At 36.2% G+C, this 13,923-nt stretch overlaps 2 protein-coding genes and 2 pseudogenes across 4 annotated transcripts; all 4 read right to left on the reverse strand.

The window, feature by feature from the left end:
- Positions 1-341: 341 nt before the first annotated feature.
- On the reverse strand, positions 342-2,243 carry LOC107663817 (toll-like receptor 13; annotated as a pseudogene).
- A 951-nt stretch (positions 2,244-3,194) lies between these two features.
- LOC107663818 (uncharacterized) lies at positions 3,195-4,669 on the reverse strand (annotated as a pseudogene).
- Positions 4,670-5,799: 1,130 nt separating this feature from the next.
- On the reverse strand, positions 5,800-8,396 carry LOC107663831 (ileal sodium/bile acid cotransporter-like). The gene is made up of 6 exons (XM_016454180.1): positions 7,825-8,396; positions 7,187-7,305; positions 7,013-7,101; positions 6,753-6,928; positions 6,451-6,608; positions 5,800-6,319 (listed from the first exon to the last, which is right to left on the reverse strand). The coding sequence occupies exons 1-6, from the start codon at positions 8,205-8,207 to the stop codon at positions 6,147-6,149; spliced, it is 1,098 nt and encodes a 365-aa protein (XP_016309666.1). The 5' UTR covers positions 8,208-8,396; the 3' UTR covers positions 5,800-6,146.
- Positions 8,397-9,652: 1,256 nt separating this feature from the next.
- On the reverse strand, positions 9,653-13,559 carry gtpbp8 (GTP binding protein 8). 3 transcript variants are annotated; one of them, XM_016454171.1, is made up of 7 exons: positions 12,716-13,559; positions 12,334-12,432; positions 12,120-12,250; positions 11,848-11,947; positions 11,082-11,200; positions 10,008-10,139; positions 9,653-9,937 (listed from the first exon to the last, which is right to left on the reverse strand). In XM_016454171.1, exons 1-6 carry the CDS (start codon positions 13,031-13,033, stop codon positions 10,052-10,054), a joined length of 855 nt encoding a protein of 284 aa, XP_016309657.1. In that variant the 5' UTR covers positions 13,034-13,559; the 3' UTR covers positions 9,653-9,937; positions 10,008-10,051. The 3 variants fall into 3 exon arrangements, with proteins under 3 accessions (XP_016309657.1, XP_016309656.1, XP_016309655.1); XM_016454170.1 differs by having other exon boundaries at positions 9,653-10,139; positions 12,716-13,238; positions 13,511-13,532; XM_016454169.1 differs by having other exon boundaries at positions 9,653-10,139.
- Positions 13,560-13,923: the final 364 nt, after the last annotated feature.

Consider the following 13,923-nt stretch of genomic DNA (forward strand, 5'->3'; position numbering starts at 1 on the left):
GTTACTCCAAAGATCAGTCTATGTATGCTTAAAGTGCACTAAATGTTTAAAGATGTGAAATGATTAACTGCAAAAACCAAATATCATGATTGCACAGTGAATTATTCTTGATGTTACACCAGGTTTATTAAAGCATATTATAAATCAGTAAATACAGTACAAAATGGTCGTTACATGTATATGTATTTAAAATTAATGTTTAAAATAGTTAAATACAAAAATAGAAACAATTTAAATTCAGCTTTGTGTTTTTTTTTCTCATCCATTTGCCAACTGATTTTTTTGAGAAATTGCTTTATTTTTGTCCCCTTAACAAACTTTACAGTATAGAATAATAACGTTTAGTTGGTTTTATTAGAGCTCAATTTACACCACAACCTGTCCCAGAATGCCTCATGCATCGCAGGCTCCCGTGGCCAGTATAGATTGGCCCTGCTGGTAAAAACTAGAACCTATCTATGATGGAAGGATAGCAAGCGAGATGGAATCATTTCTAGAAAGACCAGGATAAGAATGTCCCTGTGTTCTACTTGGAGCCGGTCGGTGGCAAGCTGCATCTCCAAAGAACACCAGTTGCTACCGAGATAGTTGCGACTGACGGGACAAAGAGTCCGGCGACTTGCATAGATTCTGTCCGTGATGTTTTCCACAATGTCTTGTCCCAACTGTGCAGACAGAGATGCAAAAATGAATGCCTCTCATCCTTACCGCTGCAAGACACAAAAACATCATAGCGGAACTGGTGTTTTACTGTTCACGCAAAGCCTCTCAGAACCATCCGCTGGCAATGTGATAGAATGGCGCAATGTATTGGCCTGCAAACTTATATGACAGGACCACAATAATAAAAACACACAAAAAGGCAGAGGTGATGGTGAAAAACATACTTAATATCAAATGAGCAGTTCTTGGAATAATCAAGAAAGTTGAGGTGGTTGTTTCTATTGTCATTCAAGCACTGCAGTTCTTTCATGGAGGCCTGAACATGGCAACCTGCACCTTCCTGTTGTCCTTTGCCCATGAGACCAGCCATGCATTATCACAACTGCAGTACAGACCCAAGTTTAGAAGATGGAGGTTCTTCAAACTAGTGAAATGTTCCACCAAGTTTTGAAGAACGTTGATGTTATCCTTTGGCGTAAGCACTAGACCCATCAATGCTTTCAAGTCTTTGGTCAGACTTCCATCCAGAAAGAACATTCTGCAGTTTTTCAGGATCAGATTGTGAAACATTATGGCCAGGTTTGGCTGCTTTGTCAATTCAGTGTTTTCCAGTTTTAGGGTTTTTAAATGAACAAGCTGATTGATTACAGCCAAGTCTCCAATGTTGTCTGAGAACATTGACTCAAATTCCAACTTGACAACCGATCTGACATATTTCCCAATGAATTCATTTCCACAGTTCACATATGCTGCATTTATCTTAAGAGTGACTACCGATTTTAAGAGTGAACTGTTGCAGTCGTCAATGGTCACATATTTACTTTTGATGTGGAAGTTTAGACCCTGACCCAGTGTAGCATTATTCCCGATCACAAACTACATTGGTCTCTCATCTGAACTTATTAAAACATTACTTAAAGTATATGGAATAATTCCAAACATGTCAGAAAAATGCAGTCTGATCAGTGGCACGTCAGGTGGGAAGTTCAGATCTCCCAGCAGAAGTGAACTAAGGTTAATCAGATGTCCAAATGATTTCAATTCGATATGAATTAAAGGATTTCCTTGGAGATCTAAGACCATAAGTCTATATAAACCACTGAATGTGTGTTGTGTTGATAAATGTAAGAAAACTTGTTGCTACAGAGGTTTAGCTCTTTTAACTTGTGCAATCCAATGAAAGCAAAATCTTCTATGTTAGAAATGTTACTTATGGATAAGTCCAGAATTTCAAGATCTGCAAAACACAAAAATTGGTGCGAAACTATCTTATGTTGTTTGTGCTTAGCATCATAAAAGACAGATTTTTGACTGTCTGTGGAAATGAAGCACAAAGAGATCTGGTCTGAGCACATGCTTAATTATGTTGACAATAGTGAGATTTCTGAAAATCTGAAAGACTGAATGTACATCGAAGACATTTACAATCTTAGCTATAAATATGTTACCTTTGAGAATAATTCTCTTAATATCTTCACAGCAGTCTGATATATTAGTAGGAGTTGGTGGCAAGTGAATAGTCTCATAACGAACGTCTAAAGACTCAACTGAATATAACTTTGCTGCTGCACACAAGTCATCAACGTTAAGCACATTCACTCTGATGATCAAAGCATTGATTTTATGAACTCCCAATTAAAGAAAGATCTCTGAGGTAATCAGTGTTTGAAACAAAGTCCAAGATAAAGAGATTTCCCGAAACTTCTAAGGCTCCCTCATCTACATGACACTTGTCCTAGATACAAATGTAACTCTTCAATATCGAACACAGAGCAGTTTGGGTACTGAAGTCTATTTAGCTCATATTCCTTTAGCTTAAACAGCTTCAGTGATTTTGCTCTTGCCAGTCGAAACAGGACCTCAGATATATCCTTCAAACACACATTGAGTATGTTTAATTCTCACAACTGAGGAATCATTTCAAAAACATTCAGTGGCAATAATGACAAACTGTACCGCGAAAGAGACAAATAGTTCAAGATCTAAATCAAGAGATACCTCACAACAGATTTCTAGAGACAAGAAAGACAATGTTACAGTTTTTCTCAATTGCTTTGGCACATTTTTCGAAACAATCTTAACATTCTCTAAACTGTGAGTGCAAATGTCACAACTGTTTGCTGGAACTTCAGAACTTTATTGCATGTCTGCAAAATGTAGTTACTCACCCAAAACATTACATTCATGCTTCAAAACCTAGTTATCGTGTCAGTAATTAGGCCAAGGCCACCAAAATATAAAGTATTTTTGTCATTGTGTGAGCCACACTGGTCAAAATGTTTAGTTGTTTTTTCACCATGACAGTCAACCATGGAAATGAAGGTTTTATAAAAAAATCTGATATTTGTTGAGAAGAGTCAATAGTACATAGAAAAAAAAAAAAGTATATGAACACTTGTATTTATGCAGTACATTTATTTTTGTACGAATGCATTACATAAGTGAAATCTTGCTTGTCCAATTACTGTACATTTCATATTTCTTATGTTACCACAAATACACAAAAATACTTCTTTTGAATACTTCAAAAATTATTCTTGCTGGACATCCTGTCGCTCTTGTTGGTCAGGCCAAAGATTTTCTGCAAAATCTTCTATGTTAGAAATGTTACTTATGGATAAGTCCAGAATTTCAAGATCTGCAAAACACAAAAATTGGTGCGAAACTATCTTGTTGTTGTTTGTGCTTAGCATCATAAAAGACAGATTTTTGACTGTCTGTGGAAATGAAGCACAAAGAGATCTGGTCTGAGCACATGCTTAATTATGTTGACAATAGTGAGATTTCTGAAAATCTGAAAGACTGAATGTACATCGAAGACATTTACAATCTTAGCTATAAATATGTTACCTTTGAGAATAATTCTCTTAATATCTTCACAGCAGTCTGATATATTAGTAGGAGTTGGTGGCAAGTGAATAGTCTCATAACGAACGTCTAAAGACTCAACTGAATATAACTTTGCTGCTGCACACAAGTCATCAACGTTAAGCACATTCACTCTGATGATCAAAGCATTGATTTTATGAACTCCCAATTAAAGAAAGATCTCTGAGGTAATCAGTGTTTGAAACAAAGTCCAAGATAAAGAGATTTCCCGAAACTTCTAAGGCTCCCTCATCTACATGACACTTGTCCTAGATACAAATGTAACTCTTCAATATCGAACACAGAGCAGTTTGGGTACTGAAGTCTATTTAGCTCATATTCCTTTAGCTTAAACAGCTTCAGTGATTTTGCTCTTGCCAGTCGAAACAGGACCTCAGATATATCCTTCAAACACACATTGAGTATGTTTAATTCTCACAACTGAGGAATCATTTCAAAAACATTCAGTGGCAATAATGACAAACTGTACCGCGAAAGAGACAAATAGTTCAAGATCTAAATCAAGAGATACCTCACAACAGATTTCTAGAGACAAGAAAGACAATGTTACAGTTTTTCTCAATTGCTTTGGCACATTTTTCGAAACAATCTTAACATTCTCTAAACTGTGAGTGCAAATGTCACAACTGTTTGCTGGAACTTCAGAACTTTATTGCATGTCTGCAAAATGTAGTTACTCACCCAAAATCAGAGATCCGAACTTATTGTTTCGGGAAAAAAAAGTTTCATTCGACAATTGAGCCAAAGCAATTGAGAAAAACTGTAATGAAGTTATATTGGTCAATCCATTAAAAGCCTCTGGAGGGATCTCTGAAAAACATCCAGTAATTTCGAGGTATTCCAAAGAAACAAAGCGTGAGAATGAGTCTGGAGCAAAGGCACCATGACAGTCTCATTCCCTTTTAACACAGAGTTTAAGCAAGTTTGATGGAAGTCCACGCAGATCTTCTTTAATGTCAGTGACATGATGGCACTCAGCAATGTTTGTTTTTCCAGCACAGGTTGTGGCAACAGGAAACTCTTGCATATCACTGTAGAACAGGCATTTACCAGCAAGCCAAGAACATACACATGAACTCTTCAGAAACAATATGAAGAGTGAGAACAGAGGCACCATCTTCCATTCCTCAACGATCATTATAGCGGTCTGCCTTTCACTGGAGGTAATTAACCATGTCAGAACATTTGAACAAGAACTAAACTTCCCTTTTCTGTTTCCAAATTCTATTAATGTGTGACTCTTAGTCTCTTGCCTTATTTCTCTGTTGTATTATCACATACATTATGAGAGCTTAAAGGGAAGTTCAGTCATCATTTTTTTATTCAACGTCATGTCCTATCCTTCTCATATGGATAGTAAAAGATATTTTAGAAAATGTCACAATGGAAGTCAATAGGCACCAAAACTGGTTATCAACATTCTTCATCAAAATGCATCAAAATATCTTCTTTTGTGTTCCACAGAAGCACAAAAGTCATACTATTTTGGAACAACATGAGGGTGAGCAAATGATGACAGAATTCTCTTTTAGGTTAAAGTTCTGAAAGACCATTTAGCCATTCTGAGCTGATTATTATTCAGCAGAATAATTTGATCAAATTCCAACAATTTGTAATATTTATTGGACGAAGGTTAATGAAACCTTAAATAAGCTGATTTAAGAGCAATCTCATAAGAATTATCCTCATGCAGGCTATAATACATGCCCAACATAATCAGCTTCTGGTGTAGCAAAAAAATCATGACATTTTAAAGTCTGCAAGGATCAAGATCTGACATCACCTTTTTGAATATATATATATTTAAAAAAAAAAATAATTTTTAATTTTGTTTTGCATATAAATATCACCAACAAAATAAAAAGGTCAAACATTGCATGAAATGCCAATCAAATTTTTTTGAGAGCTTGTAAGCAATGTTTATTTTAATTTTTAAATGTTAAGTAATTTAAAGCAATTAAAGAAAAAATAAAGAAAGAAATCCCTATTGTTTTGATCCCCATGCACGTGGAAAAATACCATTGCTCAATCATGGTAAAAAACAATTACAAAAAGGCTTACAATGTAAGTATACATTTTCTGTACTATACATAAATAATTTAAAAAACAAAACATTAAAGGTCCATTACAATTATGTGTATATAAAGTAACATTTAAATAAATTAGCTTACATTCAACCTACTAGACATATGGAATATATGTTTTCTTAAATTATTAAATATTTCACTTTTATTACATTGGTGTTGGAATTACTAGCATTTTTAGGGCATTTGAGGAGAGTCAGCGTATTTCAGTAAATATGCTGAATCTAAGGTATATTAATTGAAAGTTGAAGACCAAAAACAAAACATAACACAAAATACACAGACAAAATACAGCTTTGTGTTAGTAAACCTGTGGGCATACTCAACGTAAAAAACATGTTTTTAAATGTTTTTTTTATAATGTGGGAAAGTGTATCCACTTGTCTCGACTGGGGTTGAGTTTATCCATATACTCTCTGGTTGAGCTTGAATAGCATGTTCAAAGTTCATGCCTCCAGAAGGTCAGTGCTGACCGCTCTGGTTACACAGGCTAGCAGAATGATGTTTGGCTCACAATTTTGTACCTTTGTCCTTATTCTCAGTGTTGCCATTCTCATCAGTGTGAAAGCCACTATTCTCCAAGGCGTAATTCTGCTTATCCTGATCCTCAACTGTGCTCCGTACACCTTCCCCATCCTCCTCTGCCGATGTCCCTCGCCTACAGCGCTTTATAGAGTAATAAACTGCAAATACATCAAGGGACATCATGATACGAGTTAGCAACATTTTAAAGTAAAATGAATGTTATGATTTCCAAAACAAGCAATCATATTTCCAATGAGTAAATGCAGAGTGAACAAGAGTTTCTTCTTACGTCCTATCGCAATCCCAGCTACAACCAGTTGGAAGATACTGTAGATTAAGGGGAAAGCGAACATGAGCTCAAGCTCCGCAGGACTGAAGGAAAGCTGGGTAATAGTACTGGCCAGCTGGGAGTTCTGCATGCCTGTTTCTAAAGCAATGGTGCGGCACCTGCAACACGTTCATGAGAAATAAACCATCACAAAGTGTTTTTCTGACATTTTGCCACATTTATTGACCCTTACAGGATTTGCGCTAACTGTTCCAACAAACCATCTAATGCCTTGTGGGAAGACAAAATTGACAGATTTTTACCTGTACCAAGGTTGTCCCACAAAGCGTGCCAGGAGAAAGCCCAGACCAAAGCCAATAAATGGATAAATGGTACCAATGATCCAAAGTGAAGGAGCAATGGTCCATGAGGACTGATACAGAACACCACCTATGACTGCAATGATGATGATTAGGAGGATTCCTACCACAGATCCCACCTATACATACAAAAGCAAAACACTCGTGAAGCTACATGGAATGCATACGAGTTTACAATATTAAACACAGAAACAAAAACTTACCTTGAGGATTTTTTTGGCTGCTTTGGGCCACCTGTGTTTTGTGTACATCCCAAGACAGACAGGCACAAGTAAAGTCACTAGTGTGATTCCTGGAAAAATCATCAGCAACATTTAAGACTAAACAAATGCATAAAATGGAAAATCTTGTGTTTAGGTCATTTGAGGCTGGTTTACCGATGCTGTCGTAAGGGATCTGGATAGCATCGCCTGAAGTCCAGACTGTGGTGTAGACGAACAGACAAAGAGGCATCATTCCCAGAGCCAGTATTGAAGAACATGCTGTCATGCTGATGCTATGGGCGGCAGAAATCAGCATTTAGTTGTGCTCTAAAAATTGTCATTCTGTCTTTATAAACATGCATCAATGGATTACGATAAATCTAATCAAATTGCAAGTGCTGTTCAAATAATTTGGGTCTAGTTATGCTAAAGGACAATTAAGTATTTAAAAACTTTCTCAAATATACTATAAATCACAGTACCTTTATTATTATACTAAAATAATAAACAATAAAATATTACATAATAAAGAAGATGAAAATAATTTTGAAATTCTACATGATTTTAGAAACAAGTCCCATCTATAAATATAATTTACTAAGCCGATAAAATAGCAAAAAATCTAGTTCAGCCTAGTAGACATTTTATGTGAACAATTAAGTAAATCTACAAATGACACTGCTGCATTTAAAACCACAGACTTCTCGTTTAAAAGAGCTGGTGTTTACACACAGTTCATTTCTGGGATCTAGAAAGCCTTCAGTGTTACAAGCAACAAAGATATTGAAAAGTGAACAGATTGATAGTCTTACCTTAGGTCCATGTCTCCATCAAGCCAGTAGCAGAAAACATTGGAGCTGGAACCTCCAGGGCAACAGCCCATGATGATGATAACTATAGCCTGGATTGGAAGCACGTTGAAAATCAATGAAAGCGCAAAGGCTGTGAAAGGCATGATGCCAAATTGGCACAGGAAACCGATGAAAATGCCCCAGGGCCTGCGGATGTGCACCCAGAGCTTTCTTGCTTCAACAGTGCAACCCATTGAAAACATGACCAAGGCCAGCATGATGGTAAGTGTGGTGCTCATCACCACGCTGAGGATGTCATTGAATGGATCATGGGGCACCAGGCAGGACGTGCCCGTGCAGATGGTGGCATTTACAGGGCAGATGGGCTCTGGTTGCTCGCACATGTTGACTAAAGTGAGTTTGAATGAAGTGGTGAAGAAATAAAAGTAGGATCCTGTAGGGAAGATGGTGTAGATTCCAATCGAAAGGTTGCAGAGATGATGCTTCTTTGAGAAAATGAGCTAAGATTCCAGATTGTTTCTATACATTTTCCAAAACACCTTCTTTCCCCCCTCAGATCCCTCTTTCCTGCATCCCGGGTGACAAAAATTGAACTTTTACCTGTCTCTTAGAGCTTTAATATATGTCTGGGGTCTATAAAATTCAGAGAAAAAATGTTGAAAAATAATTAACTTGCTGCAAATGTTTTATGGGGTCAGTGTCCAAATGCCAACACATAAAAGAAAGAGAGGGCGAGAAAAGAAAAAAGAAAAAGAGAATGTAATTGTTGAGGTTACGTTTAGACACAATAAATGCAATTGCACCCTCTTGCCATTTTATAACACTGTGGCACTTAAATTTTATTGTTTTTCTCCAGGTATGGCCCTGTACCATCACCACACCCGCTGTTTCTGAGTGGAGAAGACATGATGCCTACCTGACCCAAAACTGTATGTCCGTCATACGGATGAAAAAAAAAAAGTCATAAACTGTATGATTCTTTTTAAAGGACCCTTTAGAGATATAGGAGACTATAGGAATGCATGATACCTCACTCACATTTCTTTCAATACAATAATGCACACACATATACCCTGTACCTTTGGTCACAAAGTTATTATTATTTTTTTTTAATTAAACCGTTTGAAGCGCTTATATAACTACATAAACAGTATAACATCTGTAAGGACACTTAGGTGCAAAGTACATTGATGGAATTGGTATATACTGCTCTCACAGGGTATGTAAAAAAATAAAAACATAAAAAATTAGCTTGTTTAAGGCTCTTTCAGCTGAAGGTCCCTTTTAATTGCTAAATACTATGTATTTATGAAGCTCTATTCCAATCTTTGTGTGGCTTTTGTGGGGTTAAATACCAAGCAGTTATTACACTATGAGATTAATGAAACTTCTAAACATTTTGAACTTTGAATTCTAAAGGTTAAAAAAAATATTAAAATGCCATTATTTGAATAGAAAGAAATAATAATAATATTAAACAGTTCCTGAATATGTAGTTTTGGTATTGGTTTAGAATACTTGGCAAATTGAATGGATTTTAGTGTCTAAGCAACTGCAACTGAAAACCAGTTGTGATATGCTTTACTTGTCCAGTCAATGATAATGACCTTGTAATACGCAATAAGAAAGTTAACCCTCAGGTGAAATGACAAAACCCTCCTTATCCTGAGAGATCAAATTCAAGAGTAAGAAGTCCTTTTGTTATCAATTCACTGGGTTTTACCCATTCACTGGGATTTAGGTTCAGTAATTAACTAATCCTATAAATAAGCCACAGTTTTCAGTAATTATGTTAACAGAAAAACGTATCTGGAACTTGATCTGATCATATCATGCAGGTAAATTTTGGTTTAATCTCCAAAAGTAAGAGCAAGATTTAAAGTTGAACAGTCACTCATAAACATTCAAAGCAACACTTTCTGTCATTTTATTTAGAAGAACAAATATTGCACTTGACTATACAGCAACAGACAGGGATGTGCATTTGTGGAATACCCTAAGATCTCACTAAAATATAAATGTTGTTAAATCATACACTTGATTCCTGGATCATTCAGGGAGTTTATACAGAGCTGCATGAATCCTGAAACCAGTAATATTGTGATACCAGCCTCTGCATTTGAAGTAATTAAATGGTTTAAATCAGTCATTTTCAAATTGGTTTTATGATATTGGGTCCAGACCTCAGGTTTGTCTTTGTGACGTGTGGAAAGGCAGTGCAGTACACTCACGACTGTTTAGCATTGAGTTGTAGATTTCCTGTTACATGTGTTATGAAACACCTGAGCAGATAAATCCCAGAGAACTGGACTGAACTGCAAGTCAAAGGAAGGGGAGAGAGAGAAAAAAAGTTACGAGTACATGTTATAATGTACGCTACTTATCACCTTATCTGTGAAAAGTGACTTCCTGCATTGACACACAAAGCAAATGCAACTGTTTCCAGAACTCCTAGCCTTATCTTATCAGCAAGCTGATAACCATCTGACCACATTAACATTTTTCATCTAACAGAGAGAAACTTCCTCGTTTTTATAAAATGACAGGTCAGATGCACTGATATATCTGTATAACAGGATTTATCTAATTGCTGGTGATCAAGAGTACCTCAGTTGCACACTCACAAACAACCAAAAGCATTATAAACTTATCACTGCTCATATGCTCATCAGCAATATGGCATGTGAAATATCTTATAACATTCCAATGACACCATAATTTTTGTAACAATCCATGATATGGCCGATGTAGCTGAAATGCAGACACCCACAGCAGTGTCATTTTCAGCAGCCATTACTCAATAAACATTTCTTATTAAGTTATTAGATTAATATTCTCTTTAGGTTGCATTGCTTAATATTTTTGTGGAAATCATGATGCATTCTTTTCAGGATTCTTTGATGAATTTAAAGCTTAAAAGAACAGCATTTATTTTAAATTTAATTTAAAAAATAGATATATTTTCTCTTTCATTGTTACTGCGATTTTTTTTTTTAACAATCTGCTCATTTGACACCTAGATAATGTTATTTAGCTGGCAAACATAAATGAGGTTTGTCAGAATTGACTTGTAGTAGTGTTTCAGCAAATGTGTTTTTTTTAATTAACGGAGTTACATTATGTCTCTATATTTTCCAGCTTGTTGCAAAGTTTCTTTTTGTTGAACCGTTTATGTGTAAACTTTTCTGAATGCAAAATGATTATCATTATAACATAAAAATAAACTACAAAAGAGAGTGCGTGTCTGCATATCTCACCTTACTAGAAATGGCTGTGGGAAACACGTGCTGGTTTGATTTTTAATAAAGTCCCGAAGCTGTAGAATAAGAGCCAACAAAGTACCCTGTCGGGTTCTGTCTATTTTAGTTACCACCAGCTAAAACATGATAGAGAGAAAAAAAGGTTATTTTTTGGCATCCTTTATATATATAAATGCATTATTTCCAATGAAGAGACAATAAACTCATGTGGGAACACAAAGAGGGATAAAGCTATCTATCTATCTATCTATCTATCTATAAAATGCATTCTTTGCAATGAAGAGACAATAAACTCATGTGGGAACTCAAAGCGGGATAAACCTTTGAAATGAAAAAGTACTTTTGGCTTTGTTCACACTGTAATCAATTCTGATTTATTTAAAACTATTTAGGACTGACTCTCTATTTTACAAGAAATTTAAAAATATATATATATACTTTTTTTCAGACTGTGTAGTCAGTGACTGTTGTATCTACATCTGCTGCCATATTAAAAACAGAGGCCTCGACACAATGCCAAGATACTTTCTCTGACACTCACTGTGAAAAGTATAGTGAAATGTTGTATTTAAAAAAATCTGACTTTGAATGGAATCCCAAAAAATCCCAAGTTGCAGGTGTTTTAGTTTATTTTGATGCTTTCTTTTGTCTGAGGCCCTCTGGTTGCAAACCACTGATCTAGACAGAGATGTTGATAAGAGCATATAGTACTCTAACGACCCCTGCTGGACAGTCACAGTAAGAGCATAAGAGACAAACTCACCACATAAGGTAAATTGAACTCTTCACACATCTCCACAGCAACTAAATCTGCCTTCTGCAGACCTGCACCTCCATCCACCAGCAAGAACGTCCTCACCAGACTAGCGATACATAAATGAGGAAATCAAAGAAAGAAAAACTTTGAATTCTATCACTCATTTATATATAACGAGACAAGCTTTATAATTTACTTTTTTATAACTCAACACAAGCATGCAAAAACAAATATCAGCATTGTGAACAAATATAAAAACAGCATCAACTTCAACCTACTTCTGACGATCTAGAAGGTACGGTTCAACCATCTCTACAAAGTCCCGTGGGGCATTGTGTCCATACCCCGGCATGTCTACAAGAGTAAAGGCCTTTCCCACAGTGAAGAAATTCAGCTTTTTGGTGTGGCCCTGTGTGAAAATGAAGACTGAGAACGAGTCATTTCTGACCATGGAGTACTGAACGGCAGAGAACATCCGACATACAGACTCACCGGAGTTTTAGAGACCCGCACATCTACCTCCGGCGCAAGAGAGAACAAGGCACGGATGAGAGAAGATTTCCCCACATTACTTCTGCCCATAAAACACACCTGCAATACAAACAAGCACTCAAAGCAAACTTGAGACACAGTTTAAACTGTCTAGTGCAGTGGTTCTCAACCAGAGGTCCGCAGGATGACTTCAAATGATTTAGAATGAATATTAATATATGAAAGCGATCTAAATGAATTAAAATGCTAAAATGAGACGTAACAACCCAGATGTAAACTGCAATCATAATTCTTCCTCTCCCACTTTTTTGAATTCAAGTAAATTTTGAGGCCACTGTATCATTTAATCAAGTGATGACTATTAAAGACAATCTCATCTTACCTCTGGCTGTTTAAGAAGAGGTAAATGGTCAAACCGGACCGCAGAAGTAGAATAGTCGATACTATGTTTAGAGGAGGGAGTGAACAATGTCTCTGCCTGACGGAGTTCCTCCAAGCTGGGATAAAAGATCTTGAATTCTTCCTGACTGACCTGTGAGGACAGGTGCTCCTCCAGACTGTTAAAGGGGTACAGAAGAGCCTGACGCCTCTTCTCAGGGAGCACACACACATGTTTGATGGAGGCCAGCTGATGAACTCTCTGAGCCACCAAACCTGCTATATGTGTCTGTAGCAGAGGCAATGCCTTTGTCCTCAGCATTGTTAGATCAATTCTTTCAGGATGACAATCTTTGCTTGTTGAAGTCAGTTTTGGGATACACTGACTGATTCATGCATTAGTCATGCAGTCATTGGGATGTTGAGTTCGCTTGCTTGATGGTTTCTGAAATGTTGATCTTTCCACTAAGATTTACTGAATCGAACATTATGGTTCATGTCTATCCACTTGGATCCTGTGTTGGAGTCTTTACACATACCGAAGCCAGTCAGTCAGCATTTAAATCATTTTACAAATAGACATGCATTCTGACAAGTTTTAAGAAGTTGTAATCATAATACACAACAGTGAAACACACATCTAACATCTTACTGCAAGCCGGATATCATCTCAAGGTCTTAAATTCATTAGATTTAAAGTTTCTACAAAATCTTTTACAGCCCGAAATGCACCTGTTCGCTCAAAAGCACATTAATAAATACTATTACATCAGTGAAATAATATGTTTATGCCAACTACTGTTTAAGGAGAATGCAAAAAAGGTGTAGTTACGCATGTTACATCTGAATCGACCCGGGGGAAACAGACAGACGAACAAAGGTTCCGCATTATACTAATGACACACGGGAAAAATGAACCCTAAAGATGAATTTTTACCAAACCTATATGTTTATTTCTCACTATGCTGCTATATGTTTATTGTGTATATATGGATTGTATATTGTGTTTATTGCCTTTTACAGCACGTTTACAAGGTTTTAAAGTGTATGTAAGCACACTGCTAGATTGTAGCAAAGAAATAATAGAAAATAAATAGAAATCAAATTTTTCTGAAGGTTTAGGCAATTTGTCTCTCAGTTTAATCTTTCAATTTATGCGTGCTTTATTGGCATGACAAAAACTATACATTTGCAAAGCAACGGCATAGGCTA

This window comes from Sinocyclocheilus anshuiensis, unplaced genomic scaffold (genome assembly GCF_001515605.1).
Source record: "Sinocyclocheilus anshuiensis isolate Anshui unplaced genomic scaffold, SAMN03320099.WGS_v1.1 scaffold976, whole genome shotgun sequence".
NCBI lineage: Eukaryota > Metazoa > Chordata > Actinopteri > Cypriniformes > Cyprinidae > Sinocyclocheilus > Sinocyclocheilus anshuiensis.

Coding starts and splice junctions, on each gene's coding strand:
- LOC107663831 (XM_016454180.1), bottom strand. CDS start 8,207: ATGTGCGAGCAACCAGAGCCCATCTGCCCTGTAAATGCCACCATCTGC. Junction 7,306..7,824: donor GATGGAGACATGGACCTAAG/GTAAGACTATCA, acceptor TGCCGCCCATAG/CATCAGCATGACAGCATGTT. Junction 6,929..7,012: donor CAGCCAAAAAAATCCTCAAG/GTAAGTTTTTGT, acceptor TTGTATGTATAG/GTGGGATCTGTGGTAGGAAT.
- gtpbp8 (XM_016454171.1), bottom strand. CDS start 13,033: ATGCTGAGGACAAAGGCATTGCCTCTGCTACAGACACATATAGCAGGT. Junction 12,251..12,333: donor TGCGGGTCTCTAAAACTCCG/GTGAGTCTGTAT, acceptor ATTTTCACACAG/GGCCACACCAAAAAGCTGAA. Junction 11,948..12,119: donor TACCTTCTAGATCGTCAGAA/GTAGGTTGAAGT, acceptor ATGTATCGCTAG/TCTGGTGAGGACGTTCTTGC.